Source organism: Aspergillus melleus, assembly GCF_016097325.1.
Source record: "Aspergillus melleus strain CBS 546.65 chromosome Unknown contig9, whole genome shotgun sequence".
Lineage (NCBI taxonomy): Eukaryota > Fungi > Ascomycota > Eurotiomycetes > Eurotiales > Aspergillaceae > Aspergillus > Aspergillus melleus.
The window spans coordinates 294,597-318,849 of record NW_025763378.1 but is presented as its reverse complement, the minus strand read 5'-3'; the positions used below and the strand labels follow the sequence as shown (position 1 = coordinate 318,849).

Below are 24,253 nucleotides of genomic sequence, written 5' to 3'. Positions count from 1 at the left end.
TAATGACCCGGTAATGAAGCCATAAGAGAGTTGGACAAGCATGAAGGCAAAATTAAGGCTGCGAACAATTAGCCAGTCGGTTACTCAGTGAAGGTTGGAAGACATACGTCATGAAGTAGAAGATGCGTCGCGAGTCACTCTCTTTGAGGATGCTGTACAACAAAGGGTATGGCTCGCTGTACCGGATGATTAGATTCGTTATTCGTGATGCATCTTTGCCATGGTGGGAATGGTGGTGGTGGCTGTGAGAATGAGTCACGAGGCGCAAATGCTTGTCGTCAAACCGGGCGGCTGGGAACGAAAGCGCAGCCAGGATACCCCGGGAGATGTAGGTTAGATAAACACCGTCGCGCATAGGCGGTGCGCACAACAGGGCTGCAGTGCCCGTCCCGATGGCAAGACCGATCTTGTGTGGGGAGCGCAAATTGTTCGGGATCAGAAAAGTCAAGGAGACCGCAAACGCGCCTGCGGTCAAAAGTATATACACAAAGTCAATCGCTTGGAATGAGATGGCCCTGGACGTAATCGCAGTTGCCAATGCTAAGAGCAAGCCTGTGGCAGCAGTGAGAACTGCTTCCGCTGGCGAAACAGGAGAGGCACTTGCAGACGCTGTTTTCGAGTCGACGCTACTTCCAGACACTGAGATACCGAGGCCCGAAGCTGAAGTCGAAACTGCGGAAACGGAGGCGGAAAAAGGAGGGCGGATGACGAAGACCGACAACAACAAGGAGGAATAACCCAGAACAGGCTCCGTGTCCCAAGTAGTATTCATGCCCAGGAAACTGAAAACAACGACAGCCAAAATGACACCCACCGTCAACTTCTTCTGTAGTATCCCGGCCTTGTTGCCAGGCTGAGAATTGCTGCCCGAGATGATTGTCGGGAGGCCAGTTGCAGTCGCAAGTAACAGAGCAAACGCGACCAGGAACCCACCTATCTTCAACGAGGCATAGATTGGCAACGCGATGGAGCACAGCTTCCCAAAAGAACTGCGAATTTCGGTGGGACCGATTTTAGGCATACCTGGCATCGAATCACCCCGCTGAGCGAGCTGAGCCGCCTGCGAACATCCGAGTAGAACCATCGTTGCGGCAGCCAGGAAACCAGCCCTCTGCGCCGTATGGTCTAACGTTCCACTGCTCGCAATCGTCCAGGTATCGTCGCTAGTATCCTCACCAGGCACTGGCACCGGCGATTCCCAATGTACGTACTGCTGGTAATACCACGATACGACGATCCACGGAAATGCTGCTAGAATCCCAGTAATGCTCTCATAACTGAGAGCGTCAGCGACCAATTCGATCATAGTTGAATGATTCAACAACTTACACGGTCGTCGGCTCAGGGTCTGCAGAAACCAAAGGTGTATCCGGTGTCAATCCCGTAATACTGCCGGTATGGCTATGTTTAGGGGTATGTGTGTGAAACGCATCGACGTGGTTCACACCGACCCATCCGTTCTCATGAATCGACGAGGCATGGGAGTGCGTATGCTGGTGGCCATGCCAGTGTGAGCTGGGCGGCGAGCCATTGGAAATATCAGAAGCTGTCACAGACTGCGACAGCGGATTTGCAATCGTCGAGGCGTCGAAAGAGGACACTGAGTGAGAAATGGGGCCGTGCGACCACCGATTCGAGCGAGAATGGCCGTGGCCGCGACGTCCATGTCCATGGCCGTGTCCATGCGATACTGATGAAATTGTATCCACGCCGGACACCGGCGACCCCGTTGACATCGTCTCAACCGTCGCTTATGCGATCCGTCGTGGGTAAGAGAATCGACAATCGGCGGCGACTAAGGGGAAACGAACAGGAGGCGGGCGGTTTAGGGCGATCGACGAACGGAGGGCACTTCTGAGGAAACTGAGGGGGTAACGAGAGCCTTTAACAGCTCAATTGAAGGAGCGACCGGGGGAAGCAGACAAGGGGCGCGGCATAGCGCACTCAGCGGATGCAATACAAAAGCAAGGAGCGACGAGGGAGGGGGAGAGAAGAGCAGGCGTGGCCAGAAGGGAGTTTGGACCCCAGATGCAACCCGGGGGCGGATGGCGGATGGCTGATCGATAAGGATCGCCGCACGTGATCGCCGGTTTGTTATCTCTGCAGGTGCCTGACATTTCAGGAGCCGATGCTCTTGACGCCGACGGACTCGAGGATGAAACATGACGAACAGAGATCGGACATTTATAGTTCGACAAATAATATCCTGTACCTTCTGCGCCCCTCATCTGGATGTTTATCATTCATTATTCCCAGCATAGCCGCGCGCTTGTTGATCCTTGTGTGGGGGCGCTCGGGTCATGTTTACTCCGTGCTGTCCCTTCACCACCGATCATACAGCTGGCCAGTATAGCTTCAGATTAGCCATGCGGTCAATGCGCTTTAACTAGCGCATTCCATTCTACCAGTGTACATACTCAACAATGATCTACCCCCGGTCTGTGTGATTCTCACCCCATAGCTCACCATGATCGAGTCTATCATCAACGTCGCCTACTACGTCTCGACGGCCCTCACGCTGTCGCTCCTACTGCTACCGTCGCAATATGACCACAAACAGCGCAAGGAAAGGGCTCCGACTGACCCGAAAACCTCAGTGCAAATCTTAGTCCTGGGAGACATCGGGCGCAGTCCGCGCATGCAATACCATGCACTGAGCATTGCCCGAGGTGGAGGCAGAGTCGAAATAATCGGGTACCAAGGTAGAAGTTCATTATCATTCGGTGCAAGACTCAAGGAAGCTGAAGCCCATTTGTATAGAATCCGAAGTTCATCCTGACATCACATCCGATTCGAGAATCTCCATCGTCGCCCTCCCTCCCCATCCGTCCTTTCTACAAACAAGCAATAAGCTTCTGTTCCTAGCCTTCGGTCCGCTAAAGGTCCTCTTTCAAGTCATCTGTTTGTGGTTGACATTGTGTTATCGGACCAAGCCGGTGAAATGGCTTCTTGTTCAGGTTGGTTGCAGCTCCCCTCAAGATCGATAGGACCTAGGCTAACTGGCTCTCTCGTAGAATCCCCCGTCTATCCCTTCCCTCGCGATCGCCTCCGTCAGCTGCTTCCTGCGCAACACCGATCTCGTCATCGACTGGCATAATTTCGGATATAGCATTCTGGCCCTGAAACTTGGAGACAGCCACCCGCTCGTGCGATTCTCCAAATGGTACGAGAAGACATTCTGCAGGTATGCCACGGCGCACCTGTGTGTGACGAAAGCAATGGCTTCGGTTTTGAAGAACGAGTTCGGACTGAAGGCCCCCATCCTCCCGCTTCACGACCGCCCGGCTAGACACCTACAGCCCATTGAGAATGAAGACGCGCGACGGGAATTTCTCCTCTCGCTACCTGAAGCATCTTCCGTACAGCCATTGATCAAGTCGGAAGAATCGCGTGTTCTGGTCAGCTCAACGTCCTGGACACCGGACGAGGATTTCTCGCTGCTTATCGATGCCCTGTGTCGGTATTCAGAAATTGCGACTTCTGTGAACCCCCAGTTACCCACCGTGCTGGCCATCATAACGGGTAAAGGGCCGCAGAAGGAAATGTACCTGAAACGGATCTCCGAGCTTGAACAGTCCGGGAAATTACAGAAGGTCACCATTCGTACCGCCTGGCTCAGTACAACCGGTTATGCACGCCTCTTGGCGTCCGCGTCATTAGGCGTCAGTTTGCATACGAGTAGCAGTGGCGTGGATCTGCCAATGAAGGTTGTTGATATGTTTGGGGCGGGTCTGCCGGTCGTGGGCTGGAATCGGTTCGAAGCGTGGCCGGAACTCGTGACTGAGGGCATAAATGGGAGGGGCTTCGGAAGCTCCGAGGAGCTTGTTGAACAGCTTGTAGATCTTTTCGAAAACCCTGGTAAACTTGAAATTTTGCGAATTGGTGCGCGCAAGGAAAGCACTCGTCGCTGGGAAGATGAGTGGGATCCTGTTGCTGGGAAGCTGTTCGGGTTGACATCGTGAGGCAGTATATTTATTTAGTTGGCTGGCCCATCCACATTCAAATGAGCAAAACACAAACCCACCACGATTACCAAAGAAAACGTAAATCAAAGGGAATAATAATATACAAAGTCAAAAAGAACATAATGCTAATACCGAAATTTGCCATTGCAGTAAATACACGTGTCGAAAACATCGGATAAAAGAGTGCTCGCTTTCTGAAGTTCAGGTTCTTGCGAAGAAGCCGTAAGTTCCTCGTTGAGAAATTCTGTCCCACAATAAGAACAGAATTTCGAGATCCCAGGATCTTGGATAGACAGTAATGTCAATCCACATCGAACTGCAAGCAATGTTAGAGAAAATCAAACACAAATGTGTAAGTCTAGGGGACATACCAAATAAATGACCCGACGCGCATTGTGCTTCTTGACCTGAATGCCACCCTATCCCTGCATCGCAAACCTCACATTTCTCAAACACTCGCTCACCTGGCCCTGTGAGCTGTTCTGCAGATTTAGCACCCACAGCAGTCCCTGGGGCCGAGCGGTTGTTTATCCTGTCTTTTATTTTGTCCATTTCCTCGGATAGATCAACTCCCGTTGTTTTGGCTAACCATTGAAGTGCCTTTTGGGCTTGCGACAGTAACTTCGCATCCTGGGATTCGACAATCGTGCAGCACGCAGCAGCATAAATTAACTTGGGGCCCCACGGTTGCTGGTCGAACTTGCCGTTGTTCGAGAAGAGGATGTAGCTCAGGATCTCTTCACGCATTGCGCGCAGAAAACTAGGAGAACGGTCCGGTTCAGCAGGACGGATGATGGAATCGTCCGACTCACGAGCTGGTTCATATGCCCGGGAAAAGATAATCGTCGATCGTTCCTCCGCTGCAGTGCGGTATTCGATCAGGTCTCCTGGGTTTAAAGTAAATGCCGTCGCAACAAGCCCCCGGTAATTCGCGAGACCCCAGATGCGACCGATGGCTAGTCCGCCCAGGTCACCATCAATATCGAATTGCTCGCGGATACCGTCGAATTGCTGCTTCCATGGAGGCTCGGAGAATTGGTAGCTCGTGTGGTCTGGTGAAGGGATCATGGATAATGTGTATCCTCCGATGGTGCCAAGGTGCAGGGTTTGACTGTCCGTCTGTTTGTCGTATATGGCCGCCATTCCTGTCTTTTGTGAGCGGGTGTTTGCGTAGTCTGGGTAGATTTACTTACCTCCTATTGCTTCCCAATGTCCCCGTTCTTCACTACCCGCGCTGTCTGTGTTTGTCTCGAATATTGATTCTTGTAATTGCGGTTGACTGGCAGCACCTGTTCCGTCGTACGAACTGGATGGGATAATTACTTGAAGCATGCCACCCAGGGTGCCAGCGGCGAGTCGTAATTCTGGAGATTTGTCCTGATGATGGTAAGCAGGGTTATAAAATTGAGCTTTGACAACGGTTGCTACCTTGTATAACCATTGAAGTGGGCCCGTGCAATGATAATAATTCATGTTTGGCCACTGAACAAGGGTATTCTCTTGACAGTTGGCCGTGACCTTGTAACGTGGTTGAGACTGCTGTTGCTCTTCATCCCTCGCTAACGAAATATCCAATGTGAACAGTTTGACAGTCGTGCCATACAGAACCGCCACATTTGCAGTTGCAGACGAGGCGGCTTGCGTGCCCTTCCCACCGACACGGTAGAACCAGGGCCCACAATCCAGAGACAAAGATTTTGTTTGCTTCTTAAGTATGGTCGATAAGACCGAGCCGGGCTGGACTTGAGGATACTCCAGATGGGAATCCTCGATGAATACACTCGACAGCACTTCTATCGAGTATCCAGTAGATGTCCTTGTCGGACGCAGCAGGATGACCTCATTCTCATCCGTCACGACCGAGAGTAACTGAATCCCCCACTTACTCTCCGCCCCCCTCGTTTCCTTATCCTCAGAAGCAGGCACCTTGAGCGGGGGACACCACGCAAACGAAGTAATTGACGATTTCCGCACCCGTTCCCCCTCCCTCTGCGTCAACGATTGAGCCCGCTGGCTCAACACCTGATTAACAAGAGCCACACGAATCCACTTTCCCTGTGAACCGACCGTTTCAAAAAGCGACAGCACCATGTTCGACGTCAAGACTGCCAGCACACAGCGTCGGGACTTTCCCACTCCCGGCGGCGACCAGGCCAGACCGGCAACATTACTGAGCGACTGCTCGCGTCCGATGGAAAAATAGTCTCGGTGCTGACCCAGAATAGTCGGCAATTCTTCGTCCGTGAATACATTTGTACGAACTCGTGCGATCTGCCACGCGCTTGGCTGACGAGCGCTAGATGCAGGTTCTGCGCCTTCGGTGGCTTTTTTGGGGGTCTGATTGGATGTTAGTACATATTTCTTCTGTTTGATAGATAGGGTTTGAGTGGTAGCTAACTAGGATTTGAACATGGTCTCCGGCTGCCACGGCCAATTCGCCGTCTTCCGACCATGACAGGCAGTTTAGACATGAGGGGAACAGCTGGAGCTCGACTGGGTCCGGCATTTTTGGAGACTAGAGTGCGGAGGGTAGATTGTGGCTCATGATCAAGAAGATCCGAAAAAATGAAAACTAGAACTTCGTCGCGAAACTTTCGCGGTTCTGTGTTTGTTGCAAGTGAAATGCGATTCAGATCCAGATGCATTGCGGATGCTTTGGGTTAGCGCGAAATGTGACGTCCCAATGAGGAATGGCTTATGATGATGCGTCACGTGCCAAGTCGAATGAACTATGAGATAGATCAAGAGAATTATGGACCTATACGGCAGAGGGAATTCATAATTTGGAAATTATATACATGTATGATATCCTGAGAGGCAGATGACGGGTATAGAATTCATGTGGTTGCTTTTGACCAAGAGCCCAGCGAAGACGTGGGATAAGCACTGGGAATCAGGTGCAGAAAGGACAGTGAACTGAGTGAAAGCGGATGTTGCATGTCAAGGAACTAGCAGACAAGGCCTTGCGGGGATCTCGTGTTTACTCGACCTTATCCAATTTCTGGACAACCATGGCACTAGCAGCACCACCGCCATTGCAAATAGCAGCAACACCATATTCGCCAGGCTGCAATTGATGCAGAAGGGTCACTAGGATACGCGATCCAGAGCTACCAAGTGCATGTCCTAGGGAAATGGCACCTCCAAGAGGGTTGACGCGAGCGTTCTCAAGTCCCAAGATCTAGGTGCCGTTAGAATACGAATATGATATGGCAGAGTTTGAGGAAACTTACCTTCTCATTGGCCTTGATGACGGCGGCAAACGCTTCGTTAAACTCCCACACGGCAACTTGCTCCTTCGTGATACCAGCTCGCTCAAGAGCAATTGGGACAGCCTTAGCGGGGGCAACGGGGAAGTCCACGGGATCGATGGCAGCATCGGCAGAAGAGACGATACGCGCCAAGGCACGGTTGCCCTGGCCGAATTCACGGGCAATATCCTTGCTAGTGATGACCAGGGCAGAAGCTCCATCGTTCATGGTCGAAGCATTGCCGGCCGTCACGGTACCGGTGCCGTCTCTGAGAAAGGCCGGCTTCAGAGTCGCCATCTTGTCGGCGCGCAAGTTCTCAAAGCCCTCGTCACGCTCAATCACGGTGTCTCCCTTCTTACCCTTGACGGTGACGGACACGACTTCATCCGCAAACTTGTTCTCGGCCCAGGCCTTCTGCGCTCTCTCGTAGGACCGGATCGCATACTGATCCTGAGCTTCCCGGGAGATGTCGTATTTCTTGGCCGTGGTCTCGGCACAGATGCCCATATGGAACTTGTTGTAAACATCCCAAAGACCGTCCTTGATCAAACCATCTTCCAGTTTCAAATCACCGAACGGAGGCAGCTGGCCGGCACGAGGAAGATAGTACGGAACCCGAGACATATTCTCCATGCCACCGGCAATCTGGGCCTCGGCCAGACCGAGCTGAATGTTCTGCGCGGCCAGTGCGACGGCCTTCAAACCAGACGCACACACCTTGTTGACCGTCAAAGCTTCGACGGTGGGAGACAAACCGGCGAAGATCGACGCCTGCCGAGCTGGCGATTGTCCCACCGACCCTTGCAGCACGTTGCCCATGTACACGTCTGTAATTTTCTCAGTGGGGACATTCGACTTGCTCACGGCCGACTTGATGGCCGTTGCGCCCAGCTCGGGGGCGGAAACCGAGGCGAAAGAGCCGTTAAACTAAGTTCGTCAGTGAATTTGCAATTGGGACGACAGGCCGGAAATCAGGAATTCCCACCTTTGCGGTTGGCGTGCGGGCGCCGCTGAGAATGTAAGCATCCTGGATCTCCTTGAACACCGGACGAGCAGCACTGAAGTGTCTCTGCCACTGGCAAGCCGGGACTCTCTTGGAGAACAGGCGGGCTGCCTGCCCTGTCGATGCGTAGATGGCCATCCTGATACAAATTAATGTGACGAGAAGAACCGATGAACAGAAGTGTGAGGAAGAAAAGGGATGAGTGAAGGAGTCGTGGCTGGCAACACTACTTACATGCCTTCTCCGCAATAACGTATTCCGCCTGTAGCCGCTTGTCCGCCCGCCCGCGTTGGACCGAGGCTGTTGGCCACCGCGGCGTGACTTCAGATCATGTGACTGGAGTGCAGACAATGACATAATCGAGCGTTATCGGAGGCGCGCCCGAAAGAGCTAGTTTCTCCATCAAGAGAGTTCACCCGACGGTGTTCCACGAGCGGCGGGATCTGCACCTCCTTCCACCTTCCCTTATTGTTCCCTCTCTCTCGTTTCCATTTCATCCCATCCGGCTCGACTGACTCGCCACTTCCTACACCTCCCCTTCCTCTGCCTTCGGGTCTCCTTGTCTTAAGGCTTCGCAGCTCTCATCGGCATCCCGGCATCTTCGATTCCCTATCCTTTATCGCCCGATAGCTTCCTCCCGAGAGTCTCCCGTACCCCGCCGCGATGTCGACCTCTGCTCGCCGCCGTCTCATGCGTGACTTTAAGGTCTGTGCTCCTTGCCTGTGCTCCTTGCCTATAGATCCGTCGATGTTTCTATGTCCCAAGATAAGCATCATTCATCCCCGTGGCATATCTCAATCGACTTAGTCAACTTTTAAATTTAATGGAAACTCTTCTTTGGCAAGATCTCGTGCGCTAACGAACCCTTGATGAACAGCGTATGCAAACCGACCCCCCAGCCGGCGTTTCCGCATCTCCAGTAGCGGACAATGTTATGACTTGGTAAGGCTTCGTGACACTGTTGAAAGAAGCTGGCGTTGACCACTCTCGCCTCCAGGAATGCCGTGATCATTGGACCCGCCGATACTCCCTTCGAGGACGGAACATTCCGTCTGGTCATGCATTTCGAGGAACAGTACCCAAACAAGCCGCCAGGCGTCAAGTTCATCAGTCAGATGTTTCATCCCAATGTGTATGGCACTGGCGAGCTGTGCCTCGATATTTTGCAGAACCGTTGGAGCCCAACTTATGACGTGGCGGCGATCCTCACTAGTATTCAGAGGTAAGTCTCATTGGCTGCCGTGCAGATGCAAGAATGTCAGACTAATATTATTTCGCCGCCACTCACAGTCTACTCAATGACCCGAACACCTCGTCGCCAGCGAACGTAGAAGCCTCGAACCTTTACAAGGACAACCGGAAGGAATACATCAAGCGCGTGCGTGAAACGGTCGAGAAGAGCTGGGAGGATTGATTGGTTTTTCCCCTTCTATTTTATTCTGTTCCCTTTTCTACTATACTGGCCTTTTCATATACCTCTCGACTCTTTCTTTCTTTTGTTTGTTGATGGTCTGATTGATGGAACGACTTTGTCCGCTCATGTCAAAACAGACGACAAGCGGCCTCGGCCAGGCTTGTCGGGTGCTGTGATCGGGGAATTTTTCACGCCGTTTGATGACATGCACAGCGCGGGGTTTTGGCGCCTGGTAAATATCTTTCTGCTCGGTCTTGTGGATAACTGCATTTCTTGTCTTGTTTCACGTTGCTGCATCCTAGTGCATAAGGCTTAGCTGTTACGGCCGTCATTGTGATTAGTTGTCATTTTATTTTGTGTTAATTCAATGGACATTCTATTATTCTTTCTATCTGTTTTTTTCCGGTCCTTTCTGTTCTGACTCTCTAATGCTATTCCTTGAATTGAATCTGATTCTTGAACCGTTGAAGTAAACATCGTCCGAGTTGGGCGGATTGCCAAGACCGAGACTAACGGGTCGTGTCGAATCGCTCTTCCCACCGACTCCTCAAGAATCGTCGTCTGTTTGCTTCTCTGCGCCCTTCTCCAATCCGTGAAGTTTGTTCGCACGGCACGACGCTTGCTGTGTGATCTCTCCGGGACTCTCGTCGTGACTCTGTCCTGTATCTCGGGTCGGTGATCCCTTCAGCTGCCCACGTTATCTGCGTGTGCCCGGCACGTGGACCCCTGACCCAAACAACGCCCACTCCGTCTTGGAATTCCCACCGACTCGACCTCGACCTGACCGGCTTGTGAAATACCGCAATCCTTCCCCCTCTTGCTTCCCCTCCCCCCGTGGGGTTTGTTTCTTCTTCGCATTACTCTATTCCTTTTATTATTGGTTTGGAACTTGAGCTTGGGTCAGAGCGATCATGGCGTAAGTGTCTCCCGCTCGAGCCCTCGTTTCACCATACCTCCCGCCCGAAAAGCACACACTGACCATATATCTTGAATGACAGGTCATCTGGCCCCAACACCATCAAGGGTACGTGGACCGTGGACCGTCTTGCTTCTAGCTCGCTCGTGCGGTCGATCCGACTAACACGTTTTTGCCTTGTCCTTAGTCGTTGCGAGATTCCGACCGCAAAACAAAGTTGAATTAGCGTCCGGCGGAGAGCCCATCGTTGACTTTGAAAATGAGCAATCATGTCAGATCAGCGTGAGTCAACCCTTGGGAAGATAGGTAGATGGGTGGTGGTACTGACTCCGTGGTTAGTCGCGCGAAGGCAACGGGTCCTTTACCTTCGATCGGGTGTTTCCCATGGACTCGCACCAAAGCGACATCTTCGATTACTCCATCCGACCGACCGTGGACGACATTCTGAATGGATACAACGGAACCGTTTTCGCCTATGGTCAGACTGGTGCAGGAAAGTCTTACACCATGATGGGATCGGATATCGAGGACGATATGGGCAAGGGTGTCATTCCGCGTATCGTCGAGCAGATTTTCGCCAGCATCCTCACCAGCCCGAGCAACATGGAGTACACCGTTCGAGTCAGTTATATGGAGATCTACATGGAACGCATCCGCGATCTGTTGGTGCCCCACAATGACAACCTGCCCGTGCACGAGGAGAAGTCGCGAGGAGTCTACGTGAAGGGCCTGTTGGAGGTCTACGTGTCTAGCGTGCAGGAGGTGTACGAGGTGATGCGCCGTGGTGGTGCGGCTAGGGCCGTCTCCGCGACCAACATGAACCAGGAGTCTTCGCGGTCCCATTCGATTTTCGTCATCACCGTTACGCAGAAGAATTTGGAGACCGGTTCCGCCAAGAGCGGTCAGCTGTTCTTGGTCGATTTGGCCGGTAGTGAGAAGGTTGGCAAGACCGGTGCCAGTGGCCAGACCCTCGAGGAAGCCAAGAAGATCAACAAGAGTTTGAGTGCCCTGGGCATGGTCATCAACGCCCTCACGGACGGCAAATCGAGTCACATCCCGTACCGTGACTCGAAGTTGACTCGAATTCTGCAGGAGAGTTTGGGTGGTAATTCGCGGACCACGCTGATCATCAACTGCTCTCCCAGTAGCTATAACGATGCCGAAACCATCTCCACCCTGCGATTCGGTGTGCGCGCCAAGGCGATTAAGAACAAGGCGAAGGTCAATGCTGAGCTGAGTCCCGCCGAACTGAAGGCGCTGCTGCGTAAAGCCCAGGGTCAGGTCACCAACTTCGAGACCTACATCTCGGCTTTGGAGATGGAGGTTCAGTCGTGGCGAAGTGGTGACCAGGTGCCCAAGGACCGATGGACTCCCGCCCGAGGAAATGAAATAGTCAGTGCTGCAAAGGCGGAGGCGCGCGCACCGCGTCCCGCCACTCCCTCTCGACTTCAAGACACCCCTCGCTCCGAGACGCCGCGACCGGATTCGCGCATCGGTGATCGCTCCAGCACCCCCAGCATTATTCTCGAGAAAGATGAGCGAGAGGAATTCCTCCGACGGGAAAATGATCTTCACGATCAGATCGCGGAGAAAGAGTCGCACATCGCCAACGTCGAGAGGGGCCTTCGTGAGGCTCGGGAGGAGCTCCGGAGCATGAAGGAGAACTCGGCACGCTCGGGCAAAGACAACGACAAACTGAACACTGAGGTCAATGAACTCCGCATGCAACTCGAGAAGGTCTCGTACGAGGGCAAGGAAGCGTCCATCACGATGGACAGTCTTCGGGAGGCTAACTCGGAATTAACCACGGAGCTGGACGATGTTAAGCAACAGCTTCTGGATGTCCGGATGAAGGCGAAGGAGACTAGCGCTGCTCTGGACGAAAAGGAGAAGAAGAAGGCCGAGAAGATGGCGAAGATGATGGCTGGATTTGACCTTGGCGGCGACGTGTTCTCGGACAACGAGCGGAAGCTGCAGGATCTCATCCAGCGGGTCGACTCCCTGCACAAGGTCAGCGAAACGGGCGAGACGATTGCCCCCGATGATCTCTTGGAGCTCCGAGCAAGCCTCATGGAGACCCAGGGATTCATCCGTCAGGCCGAACTCACCATGAACGATCGGGGTGAACTGGGCGAGCTGCAGGACAGCCGTAGAGTGGAGGTTGAGGAGAAGTTGACGAATCTCGAGCGGGACTATGAGAAGTTGCTGGAGCGAAACCTGGGCGAAGGGGACGTTGAGGAGATTAGGGAACGGCTGGAGAAGGTCTACGTTACCCGCAAGGAGACCGAGCTGCAGGCCGCTACTGAGCTTCGGGGTGAGATTACACGCAAGGACGAAGAGCTAGGCAAGCTGCGTCAGTCCCTTGCGGACTCCCAGTCTCGGGTGTCCACCAATGGCGCCGCCGGCAAGAACCTGCAGCAGCAGATTGCCGAGTTTGACGCCATGAAAAAGTCCCTGATGCGCGACCTACAGAACCGCTGTGAGCGTGTGGTGGAGCTGGAGATCTCCCTGGACGATGCACGCGAGCAGTACAACAACGTGCTCCGCTCTTCAAACAACCGGGCCCAGCAGAAGAAGATGGCCTTCCTGGAACGCAACCTGGAACAACTGACCCACGTGCAGCGCCAGCTGGTAGAACAGAACAGCAGCCTGAAGAAGGAAGTGGCCATTGCGGAGCGAAAACTGATCGCCAGAAATGAGCGGATTGCAAGCTTGGAGAGCCTGCTCCAGGAGAGCCAGGAGAAACTCACCCAAGCCAACCACAGGTATGCCGGCCCCTCGTGGTCTTATCTGCCCTGGGGCAGTCGCTAACACATTTGTTCTCTCACTCAGATTCGAAGCTCAACTCACCGCTGTCAAAGAGAGACTTGAAGCCGCGAAGCAGGGATCGACCAGGGGTCTTCCAGCTATGGATGGCAGTGGCGGTTTCAATTTTGGCGGCTCGAGAATTGCGAAGCCGCTCCGTGGCGGCGGAGGAGAGAGCAACGCTCCCATTGCCGGAGTCCAGTCTCAGGAGACGGGGAAACGCACCAGCTGGTTCTTTGATCGACGATGATCCACGATTTCTCTTCTGTTGTCTCTTTTATCCCTTCATCGAAGATATTTAAACCACGCCTTTTCTTTTCCCTTTCCCTCCATTTCTTGGCACGTCGATATCCTCTCCATATCTTTGTTTCATCATGCCTTGTGCTTATGATATGAATCTGGCCGAAGATGAATGTCTTTGTTTTCTTCCTCTGTTTGCAACGAAGTTTCTTTGTTTCATTTATGCTCGTGACGTTGATTTCCTTCCCTTCTTTTTACATACACACGCCCACCCATCCATTCATCCACCCCCTTTGGTACATTTAGATTCGGGTACTTCTTAACCCTTCGGTTTCTCATCGATACCCTTGTACATGAAAGAGAAAAAAGATAGAAAGCATTGCGTTGCGGGAATAGTAGATTGCAGGATCGTCGGGTTTTCTTGGTTGATTGGGCTGAGAATTAAATTCGATCCGGGCGATTCTTTCTCTCTCTTTATTATTGAATTGGATCGTGATAGATGCCAGTTACGAGTTTCTTGCATTTGCTAAGTTGCTTGTCTCCTATTCAGATTGGAATTTGATTCGAGCGTGCTTTGGTTAATGGATGATGGTAATGATGCAACATGTGCTAATGCTTCGTTGTTCGGATGGAATATATCTTGAGTGGGATCTTGGGTTGAGACTATTTTTTCCCGAAATACCTTAGTATCTTACGATTGAGGTAGTCTTGTTAAATATATGAACCCGGGCGAGTAGTACTCCGTGTCTTTGTAAAAGTAGTCTGATGATATGCTAAGTTGTTTAATAGAAAGACCGTATTTATTCGGAGCGTCAAGCGGTACATTTGAATTGGATGCAAGGATATCATTAGCGAGTATCGAGTTTTATTTTGGCAGTGTTATATTTTCAACTTATAATGATAAATAAATTCTATTTAAGGGATTTGCACACGAGTTTATATAACAGGGGCACAATAAAGCTGATAATAGTGTCAACCGACAGCTAGGAAAGTACTTTAGATCCATCTAGTATCTACTGTTTTTGGAGACGCTATGTAATCCTACGACTAGGAATGATAAGAAAATTAAGCCTAATCGAAGAGTAGGACCTTCAAGTCAAGAAAAGGTTTACTCGAGACATCCTCGTTCTCAGTAGACCAAGTCGTGGAGCACAAAAGAAATGATTCCAATACTATCGCCTATAGCCTATGCTGTCTTCAATTTTGGGAAAGGAAACAGGACAAAAGGATTCAATCTGTTAGGTTTATCTTCTGTCGTGGCTACCATAAAACATCGCTGGATTTACCTTAAACACAGGGGGGTGAATGGACTTAACGGTCTTAACCGTTATCGGGTATTCGGTCCAACAGATGATCCGGTGGTTAGCGCGACTGCGACTCACGTGAGGCCCCACATGGGATGATTTCCGATAAGCAGATAGGCAAGTTGAGGTGAACTTCCTTGGTTCCAACTCAATGCCAGCAAACATGCCTCTGGGACATAACCCACATCAGCAGTCCCTCGAGGACGTCTTGGACTTTTCACACCCACTAACCTTAGCGCCGGATCAAAGCCAATCTGCACGACTGGTTTTCGATCGACTGATTGAACACTATGGTCTCGGACAGGTGTCGCGGCGCGGGTACAAACCTGCTGATCTTATCAAGGCCACATTCGACCATGCTTCGTCCAAAGATGCATTTCTGACTTTTTACTTCTCCTTCTTATTAGAGTCCATGTGCACGAGTACAAATGACACACATGGACAGGAAATCACTCTTTATCTACGCTATTTTGAAGACTTTCAGTCTTGGGATTTGGAAGGATCAAGAAGCAGTCAAGGCGCAATCGAGGACTTTGCTGAGTATATCGTTGAGAATTTACTACTTCCACGTATGATCCCTTTTCATCTAAACTTGAACATGCTGCTTGAAAGTATGTACTGAAGGATGCGAGTTGTAGTTAGAGCTTCGTCGGTCAAAACACCACAACCCACGCCCGCATCCTTTTCTTCATTACAATCGCCTACGACCAAATTCATCAAGACAACGAATATCCACCCTAAGGCAAAACTGCCTTGTGCGCGATCACCATCGGTGCGTGATCTCTCAGAAATTCGATCGGCGCGAAGCCGAGACACGTCTCGAGCAGGACGGGGAAGATTGTAAAGATGATGATGGACACCTACTACGAAACGAATTGAACGACAGATTCCAGTTTCTGGAAGTTGCCCATAATTTACCGCATTCCCTAACGTCGGCTGCTTCAAACAACACAGACCTGGTAGGTAGGTCCATCGTTAGCCACAATCATTATACTGAGATACCCAATAGAATGACTCGAAGAAAAATGCTCTCCCGTTTCTAAATATGTTCGACCACGGAATTACCCATCTTATAGAATATCCGAAGATCGATAGCCCACTAAACGCTCTGACACTAACCCACGAGTACCATCAACTATTCGGCGCATTTAAAATATACTTTGAACACACAGGCAACGCATATCAATATGAGATTAAGTCAACAGAACCAAGATCATTCTTGAGTGACCCGTTACTCCCGGCCGTTCGCACCCTGACCTTGAGCCCCAACTGCACCATCGACCCACCATCTCAACGACTTCTTGCCGTCCACCGTGCAATTGCGTTGATCATCAAGCTTAGTGGTGCCGGAGGTTATATAGAGAGCATCCTTCGTGATTTAGAGGAAATGAGTGTGAAAACAGATGGGTCAACAAACTTGGGACATTTAGTAAAACTCCAACTCGGTGGCTGGTTAGAAACAAGTGTCTATTGATTATTTGCACATGGGGGCAGTCAAGACCCTCCAAGAAGCAAATATGGTGCAGGCTAGCGCTGTGAAATCCACTGACATCCCCAAGGTCCTGACGACAGATTAGATACAGGGCAACGAGCAAATCTGATTATCATTGACTGGGATTCTATGATTCGAGCCACTGTAATGAAGTCGGATGAAGACGAAGGATTATCGTGGCACGGTCGCCACGACTCGCAGGATCGAAGCGATGATCAATGTTCTCCCGCAGGCCGTTGGCTCTGGGGCCGAAGCCATAGGTAGTCGGCTCAACGCAGAGAGCGGGGTGAACTCCAAGCATTCCGGACACTTTGCCTTCGAGAGCTTCCATGAGGCTTCGCAGTGCGCTGGCTATATGCTCCTTGCGATTGCTGGATCTTAGGAGTCCCACAGGTGCTCACATTCTTGCTTCCATGCGATGAAGCTCCTACGTGGTGGAATATCGAAACAGTTGGGCTGGAGCAGGTTAATGGAAATTGGGTTGATCCATTGATTGGTCGGCTACAGCCATGAAGACCGACCCGACTACCTCGGAAAGCCAGTACATAACATCTAAAATGCCATATCCTTGTGACTTTCTCGGGTTTGCTGATGTCTGGTCTCGGTTGACTGTAAGCCCTCCTTGCGACCTTTAGGATAAATGCAGCTGAGACTAACGCGGCCCATAGGCATCCGATGTTGTTCCTATGTAAGCCGCCAAGAATCGGTCGAGTTAGGACGACAAGGATGTTTCCTGGAAATTGCGCGCTGCTGATTCAGTTCTCCACCTGGCGGATCGGTCTGGAAGGAGGAAGGATCTGGAGTGACAGTCGCGTTGTAAACAGTTGGACCTTGGGGATGACTTGTAGAAATCATGTGGAAAAATAGATAATCTTATACCTGCTTCTCTTCTAAGTGCAGTGAAATCAAATAATCGTGGCCAAAACATCTGTATGTCATACTCACCCTCTAGAGACATACAGCCTGTATGCACCTACCAAATAGGGATGTGGACCTCACGAAGGATCGCGTGCATAGTCACACCATTGATTTATTCAAGCCACCAACATAAGTGGTAATATCAACGCGCTAACCAACTTGCTCCAAACATGCATAAGCTAGCCATTAGTTGACCAGCCGATGCCCTGATATACGCGAATACCCGAGGCTTGACATGGTGATTTCCTTGCTGCGGTCTTGCTCCTGACCAAGGAGATCTGCGACCTAGTTGCCCTCAGTGCATTATTCACGACACATGTAAGACATCCGAGCGAGGATGGCCTGACAACGAGCCCATTCGGTTGACGTATTCGATGCGGAGTGGTGACCGCGGCATTTGAGACGATCGAAGATGGCATTCCTCATCGGTTGACAGTGATCGGCGTTGAAAGCGGCGAGTGCAATTGCCAATCCCCCTGACAGCGATTGCCGTGTGGAGAAGAACGTTAGATTGGATGGCTCTTGCACAGTGCTCTGGTTTTGGGGGTTGCTATCTTGTAAGCGAGTGTTTGCTAACCTTGGCACGGATGATCCGCTCTGATAACGGTAGTGCCCAGCCATTAGCGGTCCGTAATATCGCCGCCGATCAGGTACCAGAGATGGCATGGAAAGCGCGGAAAATGTTGTCTATTCCTCCGGGCTCAAGGCCCTAAAATTCTGGAACTGGCAAGAATTGCCCGAGGCCAGCATAACCGAAGTCCAAGCTGCTTTCTCCTTTTTGTGTTCTTGTTTTCTCGCGGGTTCAGGAGAACTTGACATCCCCGCAATTGGTACTTTTTATGGCTGTTTGGTCTTATTTTTAGGTCTTCGTGTACGATTGTAGGGTGGATATTTCGCAGGAATGGCTTCCCTGGGTAATGATTGTCATTTATTTTGTCCGAATCGATCCGGAAAGAAGCGCGAGGAACCAAAGCTCGGCCGTTCTCCTGGATTAGAAATAAATAACTGTATGCACCCTGGACTCGCTGAGAAGTTGATTGCGCAAGGTGTCATCGTAGCAGCACTCTTCGCATTGATCTATTATTGACACCCGCTCAACTATGACCCGCACCTCAATATGGCGGGCCGCCATCACAGCATCCCTCGCAGCACTTGCAACGGCAGATATTTGCGATAAGCTCGAGGCCGAGGGGGTAACGATCGATAAGCGACTCACAATCGACTACCACCAGGATCTCAAGGACTACTGGTCCACCGCGTGTGGAGACCTAAAACCAACATGTATTGCCGCTCCGTCGAGCACCCTCGAGATGTCCCAGGTCGTCAAGGAGCTACATAACTTCAACACCTCCTTCGCGGTGAAATCTGGAGGTCACATGCCCAACAACGGCTTCGCCAGCATTCAGGACGGACTGCTCATTTCCACAAAGAACCTCGACCAGGTGATATACAACCCCGACGACAAGACTGCCATTATCGGACCTGGTTTGTCATGGGAGGAAGCGCAGAAAGGGCTCGACGACGTGGATGCCGGCCGAGCAGTGGTTGGAGGTCGTCTCGGCGGCGTGGGTGTGGGAGGTTACATGCTCGGAGGTTAGGGCTTCCTGTCCCCGTGCCACTACGTAACACATCTAACAACAGACCAGGTGGTTTGAGTTTCCTCAGCTCCCAATACGGCTGGGCTGCCAACAACGTCGTTAATTTCGAAGTCGTGCTCGCCAATGGAACTGTCGTGAATGCCAACGCTGAGAATAATGCCGGTATGCATTTCAACTGGTCTCTATTAAACGGCAACGGATAACTAATGAACAGTCAGACCTGTTCGGCGTCCTCAAAGGAGGCGGCAACAACTTCGGCATAGTCACCTCGTATACCCTGGAAACGCACCCGATCGGCAAGGTCTGGGGTGGAAACTACATCTTCAAAGCTTCCCAGACGGCCGAGGTGCTCGAGGCCGTGCGCGATTTCACCGACAACTACCCCGACGACAAGGCGGCCATCATCGTGACGGCTGAGCATGCCGCTCTCTTGAATACGTGGATCATGTTCTTGTTCTATGACGGACCTGAGCCTCCAGAGGGCGTCTTCGACAAGTTCAAGGCTTTGAAGCCCGCGGATACTACCAAGACTTGGGATAGCTACTATGATCTGGTTTGTCTCCTGCACCCAGTTCGGATATCTGTCAAAACTAACGACACCCCATAGCTGAAACACAACGACTTCTTCATTCTGAAGTAAGTTCCATGTCCTCTTTTCGAGTTGCAGGAAACGTGAACTAACTCAAAACAGAGGCCAACGCTACACAATCGCCACCGAAACTACTCCCGTCCCCAATAAGACAGCCGGCGCAGAAGTCATGCAGACATACTACGACCACTGGTTCAACGTGACCAAGTCAGTTATCGGTGTCCCTGGCGTAATCGGCTCGCTGGCCCTCCAGCCTATGCCTGGCGCAATTACCAGCAAGGCCAAGGAAAGAGGCGGCGTAAGTCACCCCGAAGCGCACCATAACTAAGCCTAATGAGAACGATCCAACTGATAACATCACATAGGACCTTTACGACTTCCCGGACGACACCAATTACATTGTTATCGAGCTCGACTTCTCTTACTCATTCGCGGCTAGCGATGACAAGATTGATGAAGCGAACAAGAGGTTGTTCAATGGATTCGACGATCTCATTTCCGATTACGTCGATGCGGGCGTTCTCCCTGACGCACGTAGGCCTATCTTTTTGAACGATGCAAACTACGCGCAGGATTACTGGGGGAGGTCGAAATTCACGGATCATGCCAGAGAGGTGAGGGAAAGGTATGATCCGGAGATGTTCTTCCAGAAGAGAACTAGTGGTGGCTTTAGGCTTGGATAGGCCTTGTTGATATTCATGTTGTATATATGATCTTTCTTGGATATGTTTCGACCCTAGCTTTCATATTAATATTAATATAATACCTACATCAATACCGATCGTGATCTGTCCATATCGCTCAGCCTCACAGTCGATAGCAGCAGCCTCTGCAGTAGGTTCTTACTTTAACTTGCCCCTACTCCCACACAGACACGTGCCTTGAGATTCCCTACGCCGCAATGATCTTCATGTCTCCATCCCAGGGAACCCTATATGCCATATAGCTATTATGACAGATAGAATTAGAAGACCAGCTCAGTTGACTCAATGAATATGAGTATTATAGAACAGAATGTTCCATTGAGCTAACCTTGTTCCCTCCTGACAAGCACAGCTCCTTGTACTGAACAACTATCCGAATTAACCCTCTCAGATGCTGCATATAATTTGCTGCAACCGTCATGGTAACAAAGCTCCATTCGCTGGCGTTAACCCACGCTGTAACCACAATGCTCCCTTCGTTGAGTTCCCCCTCAAGCACTTGCCCAAAGACCTCTCTCGTACATTTGATCCACTGATTAGCCAGTCCAGCAGCCTCGACAAAGCCCCTCCGGACGAAGTGCCACTGAAGAGGCCCCAGGTGATATGTTGCAGTTATCCGAACATTGAGATCAACAAGAAGCTGATTCCCCTGACTGTCTGTCATGACGTCTATTCCAGCGGATCCAAAATAGCCGTGCTCATTAATTATCTCACGGTATCGCCCCTCTAGGCCAGACTGCTCGTTGTAAGAGACGAATCCGCGTGACCAGCAATACGCTTCATAGACTTCCTGCCTCGTGCAGCAGCTGAAAATGGAACGGCCAGATTGCGTGACGATTAATGTGATGCCCACTGTTTCTCCGTCGACCATCTCCTGAATCACCACGTTACAGGGGTTCAGATGTGCGTTTGACGTCTTTAGGTCTCGTAGCATCTTTCTGATCGTGTCTTCGAATACAGCGTTTGCGGTTGTTCGTCCGCTTTCTGTGCGCATGATGAATGTTCCTTGGCCTATGCTGACCAAACGCGGTACGTTGAGGACGAAAGGTAGTGTATGTTCGCGGATTGGCTGTGTCATGCGCGTTACTTCTTCGCGTTTCTCGGGTTCAGTGAACGGGCGGTCCGGTGTGGGCTGCGTGTCAGTGACAGTTGTTTTGGATGTTGGCAGCTTCGAATGCGCAAGCCCGCCTATTGACAGTAGATTGTAGTGAACGTTGGGGTTTGTGACGTGCGGGAAGTGAGAGATCCAGTCCAGGGGCACGGTTATCGCAAGATAGGAGTTGCTGTCCAGTTTAAGAAATGCTGAGTTTTTGATAAATTCTTGGAGTAGCCTTTGATGTTCCGATAGCTGGTTGAACACATTGTATGTATCTATGGTGAGACAACAGAGGAGAATATTGATTGTTGTGTTCGGGAAAAAAAGAAAAAAGGAATGCGCATAGGACCAGAGCGGAAACCAAATCGCCGCGAAGTGCCGTAGAACAGCTGTTTGGCGAGCTCTTCTTTGTCGTATATCGGACAGAGCGGCGACTGAATGGGAAATCTCTTCAGAACAGGCGTCGAAGACGTTGGCTGGATATTGGCTGGTGGTGCGTAGGCATATACGAGAACAATTATTTCCTTGGACGTGTTTTAAATATTGTAGAGATTGTGGAGGGTGTAGTCGAGGACTATAGATTCTTGGGGATTCATTGTGGTGGCCGATTTGGGCAAAGGGCGCGTTGTTGATTTGGTACATCTGTTCCTCTAGGTCTTTTTCAAAAAGGTTGATAATATTTTGCCCCCTCATTTGTTTCAAGACAGATTGTGATCTGTCTGCTATAGTTATTGAAGTTTACGGGCCCTCCTTGCTTGCTTGAATATTGAACTCGTCACATTCCCAGGTCTGCTAGTAAGGGTTGTCGGATTATTGAGGAACCGTTACTTCTTTCTAGGCTAGTATCATCTATTGTACACATATTTCTATACCAGTCAAAATGCTTCTTTTTACATCTTGGATTACTTGCTTTCCACCTCTCCCAATGCCCGTCGCAACCGCTCTAAACCCTCACTCAAAGTCACTGCATCACGGCTAAATCCAATGCGAAACCGACCTTTCTCCTTTGATATGAACGCCTAGGTCTGTTAGAAAGACTTAGGTAGGACCTGTAGTCATTCAACTTACTTTGTTTGGCTGCACGAACACTCCATGCTTAACCATTTGCCGCACCAATTGAATATCCGGCGTCTCTGAATTGCGCTCTTCGAACATGTTCGCCCAGCGACTCAGATCAATCCATAAGTAATATCCGGCAGTTGACGGGATGTACGGGATTTTGTACTCTGTAAGAAACTTGATGGCCTTTGTCCGTGTTGCGATCAAGCGTTGACGAAGTGTGGGGATGTATACATCGTCAATGAAGGCATGGTCCGACATGAATGAGACAAAGAAATCTTCGGATAAGTAAGAGAATCGGGTGAGACGCCTGTCGGGATCTTTAGCTTCCATTTTGATTTTTAACAAAATGCCCAAAAATCTTACCCGACAGCTCGTTTCAGTGTTGTTATAACATGCTCGTTGTATGAAATCATGAAACCCATCCGCAGCCCGTTGCAACCCCAGTCCTAGAATACCAGTTAAATGTAAGGAGAGATAAGGTTGGCTGATGTAACACACCTTGCTTATCCCGTATAAGACATGCACGTTGTCCGTTGGCATCTCCTCCAAGCTCAATGCGCTATAGAATGTTTCCCCAAAGGCCGATAGCGCATATATCTCATCCACGACCAAATGTAGTCCACGTTGATGGCAAAATTGCCGTATCGCCCCCATGACTTCGGCATCGTAGCACCTTCCGACCGGGTTATGCGGATTGCACATCATAATCACTTTGACCGGATTCCCCTGCGCCTGCGCTTCCTCTATAGTGGAGGAAACTGTGGCCAGTAAATCATCGATGGCGGAAGCGCTGAATTGGTCGATATGCTCGACATCGGCAAATACACACTTCACACCGTTCCGTTTCTGTGAAACATCGGCTAGCATAGCATATGCTGGGGTCGGCATTAGTACGGACTCGTTTTCGTCAGTTAGAGTGTAGATCAGTGAATTGATCAGGCCATTGAGGCCATTCGAGCAAACCACATTCCGTTGGTCGATTGGATGGGAGGGGGAAAAGTGTCTGTTCAAAAGATCGGCGACAGTACTTCGTAGCTTGGGCGACCCGGTTGAGAAGTTGTAATTATTTGCTGAGGATGTCTGAGTAAGTTTATTTCTTGCTCAGGGCGAGGGGCCCTGGTCTACCTAGTTTGGGATGCAACTTATACTTCTTCTCAGTGAACTCGGTAAGCATGTCTAGCATGAGGGGGTTCATCGTCGTTCCGAGATTGACAATGCCATCTGGATTGGTCTCCGGGTCATAGATATCATCATCTACGATGTCGTTCACGTCGGCTAAGGAACTATAGCCACTGTATTTCAAGGCGCGCTTGGATGGGCCGAATGATCGCGTCATTTTCATTCATTAAACAAATGTCGTGGCGTGGAAGGATTGAAAGATCGTGGGAAGGGGCGAATAAAAGCCATTTTATATGAATCTGGCAGAACAAAACGTTATAAATCGGTCAATGACGTTCTCAAACTTGCCCATGGGACTAGCGGTCAAAGGGAGTTAACTTCCTTTACTCCGTAGATCACACGCAGATTCCGTGAAGACTTACAGGTCATATATGCAAGATATGTCCGACGATCGATCTTAACTAGCGGTGTGGGCCACAGAAGACTCATTGTGTGAACAATCAAAGTATCCGTACACGCAAGCTCAATCTTAAACTGACTTGAAAGGTGGGTTCTATAGGCCATGACAGGGAGCGTGCAAAGAGTCCGGTCATACTAAGTCCTCGCTGCCTCAATTTTCTAATCCCTAACCAGCACCATACTAATTCATTGAACACACTCTGATCGATAGCCCTCCAAGCGATTAGCAACTCCATTTACAGCTTGCTTTGGATCTTGAGCTATTCATCTCCGGTCCGATGAGCCTTCCAAGCGTCTCTCTTCCACCATCACGCCAAC

General features: G+C 50.6%; 9 protein-coding genes across 9 annotated transcripts; 5 read left to right on the top strand and 4 right to left on the bottom strand.

Moving 5' to 3' along the window:
- Positions 1-52: 52 nt before the first annotated feature.
- Positions 53-1,736, bottom strand: MSC2_1 (putative zinc transporter msc2; the record flags this gene model as incomplete). The annotated part of the gene is made up of 2 exons (XM_046094538.1): positions 53-1,277; positions 1,330-1,736. The coding sequence occupies 2 exons, from the start codon at positions 1,734-1,736 to the stop codon at positions 53-55; spliced, it is 1,632 nt and encodes a 543-aa protein (XP_045950517.1).
- Positions 1,737-2,235: 499 nt separating this feature from the next.
- On the top strand, positions 2,236-4,055 carry ALG1 (chitobiosyldiphosphodolichol beta-1,4 mannosyltransferase). Its single transcript, XM_046094537.1, has 3 exons — positions 2,236-2,702; positions 2,761-2,957; positions 3,015-4,055. Exons 1-3 carry the CDS (start codon positions 2,468-2,470, stop codon positions 3,960-3,962), a joined length of 1,380 nt encoding a protein of 459 aa, XP_045950516.1. The 5' UTR covers positions 2,236-2,467; the 3' UTR covers positions 3,963-4,055.
- A 35-nt stretch (positions 4,056-4,090) lies between these two features.
- Positions 4,091-6,471, bottom strand: LDX57_012786 (uncharacterized protein; the record flags this gene model as incomplete). The annotated part of the gene is made up of 4 exons (XM_046094536.1): positions 4,091-4,281; positions 4,337-5,110; positions 5,159-6,302; positions 6,364-6,471. The coding sequence occupies 4 exons, from the start codon at positions 6,469-6,471 to the stop codon at positions 4,091-4,093; spliced, it is 2,217 nt and encodes a 738-aa protein (XP_045950515.1).
- A 140-nt stretch (positions 6,472-6,611) lies between these two features.
- LDX57_012785 (thiolase family protein) lies at positions 6,612-8,467 on the bottom strand. The gene is made up of 3 exons (XM_046094535.1): positions 8,202-8,467; positions 7,199-8,143; positions 6,612-7,146 (listed from the first exon to the last, which is right to left on the bottom strand). Exons 1-3 carry the CDS (start codon positions 8,355-8,357, stop codon positions 6,946-6,948), a joined length of 1,302 nt encoding a protein of 433 aa, XP_045950514.1. The 5' UTR covers positions 8,358-8,467; the 3' UTR covers positions 6,612-6,945.
- Positions 8,468-8,602: 135 nt separating this feature from the next.
- Positions 8,603-10,023, top strand: ubc2 (E2 ubiquitin-conjugating protein RAD6). The gene is made up of 4 exons (XM_046094534.1): positions 8,603-8,924; positions 9,097-9,161; positions 9,217-9,441; positions 9,510-10,023. The coding sequence occupies exons 1-4, from the start codon at positions 8,883-8,885 to the stop codon at positions 9,631-9,633; spliced, it is 456 nt and encodes a 151-aa protein (XP_045950513.1). The 5' UTR covers positions 8,603-8,882; the 3' UTR covers positions 9,634-10,023.
- Positions 10,024-10,544: 521 nt separating this feature from the next.
- KLP1 (putative kinesin family protein (KinA)) lies at positions 10,545-13,604 on the top strand (the record flags this gene model as incomplete). Its single annotated transcript, XM_046094533.1, has 5 exons — positions 10,545-10,549; positions 10,632-10,657; positions 10,737-10,831; positions 10,889-13,314; positions 13,382-13,604. 5 exons carry the CDS (start codon positions 10,545-10,547, stop codon positions 13,602-13,604), a joined length of 2,775 nt encoding a protein of 924 aa, XP_045950512.1.
- A 2,997-nt stretch (positions 13,605-16,601) lies between these two features.
- On the top strand, positions 16,602-16,772 carry LDX57_012782 (uncharacterized protein; the record flags this gene model as incomplete). Its single annotated transcript, XM_046094532.1, has 1 exon — positions 16,602-16,772. One exon carries the CDS (start codon positions 16,602-16,604, stop codon positions 16,770-16,772), a length of 171 nt encoding a protein of 56 aa, XP_045950511.1.
- Positions 16,773-18,408: 1,636 nt separating this feature from the next.
- On the top strand, positions 18,409-20,178 carry LDX57_012781 (FAD-binding oxidoreductase; the record flags this gene model as incomplete). Its single annotated transcript, XM_046094531.1, has 6 exons — positions 18,409-18,901; positions 18,955-19,068; positions 19,125-19,459; positions 19,514-19,542; positions 19,598-19,793; positions 19,861-20,178. The coding sequence occupies 6 exons, from the start codon at positions 18,409-18,411 to the stop codon at positions 20,176-20,178; spliced, it is 1,485 nt and encodes a 494-aa protein (XP_045950510.1).
- A 2,019-nt stretch (positions 20,179-22,197) lies between these two features.
- Positions 22,198-23,224, bottom strand: LDX57_012780 (pyridoxal phosphate-dependent aminotransferase; the record flags this gene model as incomplete). Its single annotated transcript, XM_046094530.1, has 4 exons — positions 22,198-22,314; positions 22,364-22,664; positions 22,721-22,803; positions 22,856-23,224. 4 exons carry the CDS (start codon positions 23,222-23,224, stop codon positions 22,198-22,200), a joined length of 870 nt encoding a protein of 289 aa, XP_045950509.1.
- Between the last annotated feature and the right edge of the window lie 1,029 nt (positions 23,225-24,253).

What these genes read in the sequence shown, in the direction of transcription:
- ALG1 (XM_046094537.1), top strand. Translation starts at nt 2,468, where the DNA reads ATGATCGAGTCTATCATCAACGTCGCCTACTACGTCTCGACGGCCCTC. An exon ending in CGAAATAATCGGGTACCAAG is followed by an intron (nt 2,703 to 2,760) that starts GTAGAAGTTCAT and finishes CCATTTGTATAG; the next exon opens with AATCCGAAGTTCATCCTGAC. An exon ending in TGAAATGGCTTCTTGTTCAG is followed by an intron (nt 2,958 to 3,014) that starts GTTGGTTGCAGC and finishes GCTCTCTCGTAG; the next exon opens with AATCCCCCGTCTATCCCTTC.
- LDX57_012785 (XM_046094535.1), bottom strand. Translation starts at nt 8,357, where the DNA reads ATGGCCATCTACGCATCGACAGGGCAGGCAGCCCGCCTGTTCTCCAAG. An exon ending in CCCGCACGCCAACCGCAAAG is followed by an intron (nt 8,144 to 8,201) that starts GTGGGAATTCCT and finishes TGACGAACTTAG; the next exon opens with TTTAACGGCTCTTTCGCCTC. An exon ending in TCATCAAGGCCAATGAGAAG is followed by an intron (nt 7,147 to 7,198) that starts GTAAGTTTCCTC and finishes AACGGCACCTAG; the next exon opens with ATCTTGGGACTTGAGAACGC.
- ubc2 (XM_046094534.1), top strand. Translation starts at nt 8,883, where the DNA reads ATGTCGACCTCTGCTCGCCGCCGTCTCATGCGTGACTTTAAG. An exon ending in GTCTCATGCGTGACTTTAAG is followed by an intron (nt 8,925 to 9,096) that starts GTCTGTGCTCCT and finishes CTTGATGAACAG; the next exon opens with CGTATGCAAACCGACCCCCC. An exon ending in GCGGACAATGTTATGACTTG is followed by an intron (nt 9,162 to 9,216) that starts GTAAGGCTTCGT and finishes TCTCGCCTCCAG; the next exon opens with GAATGCCGTGATCATTGGAC.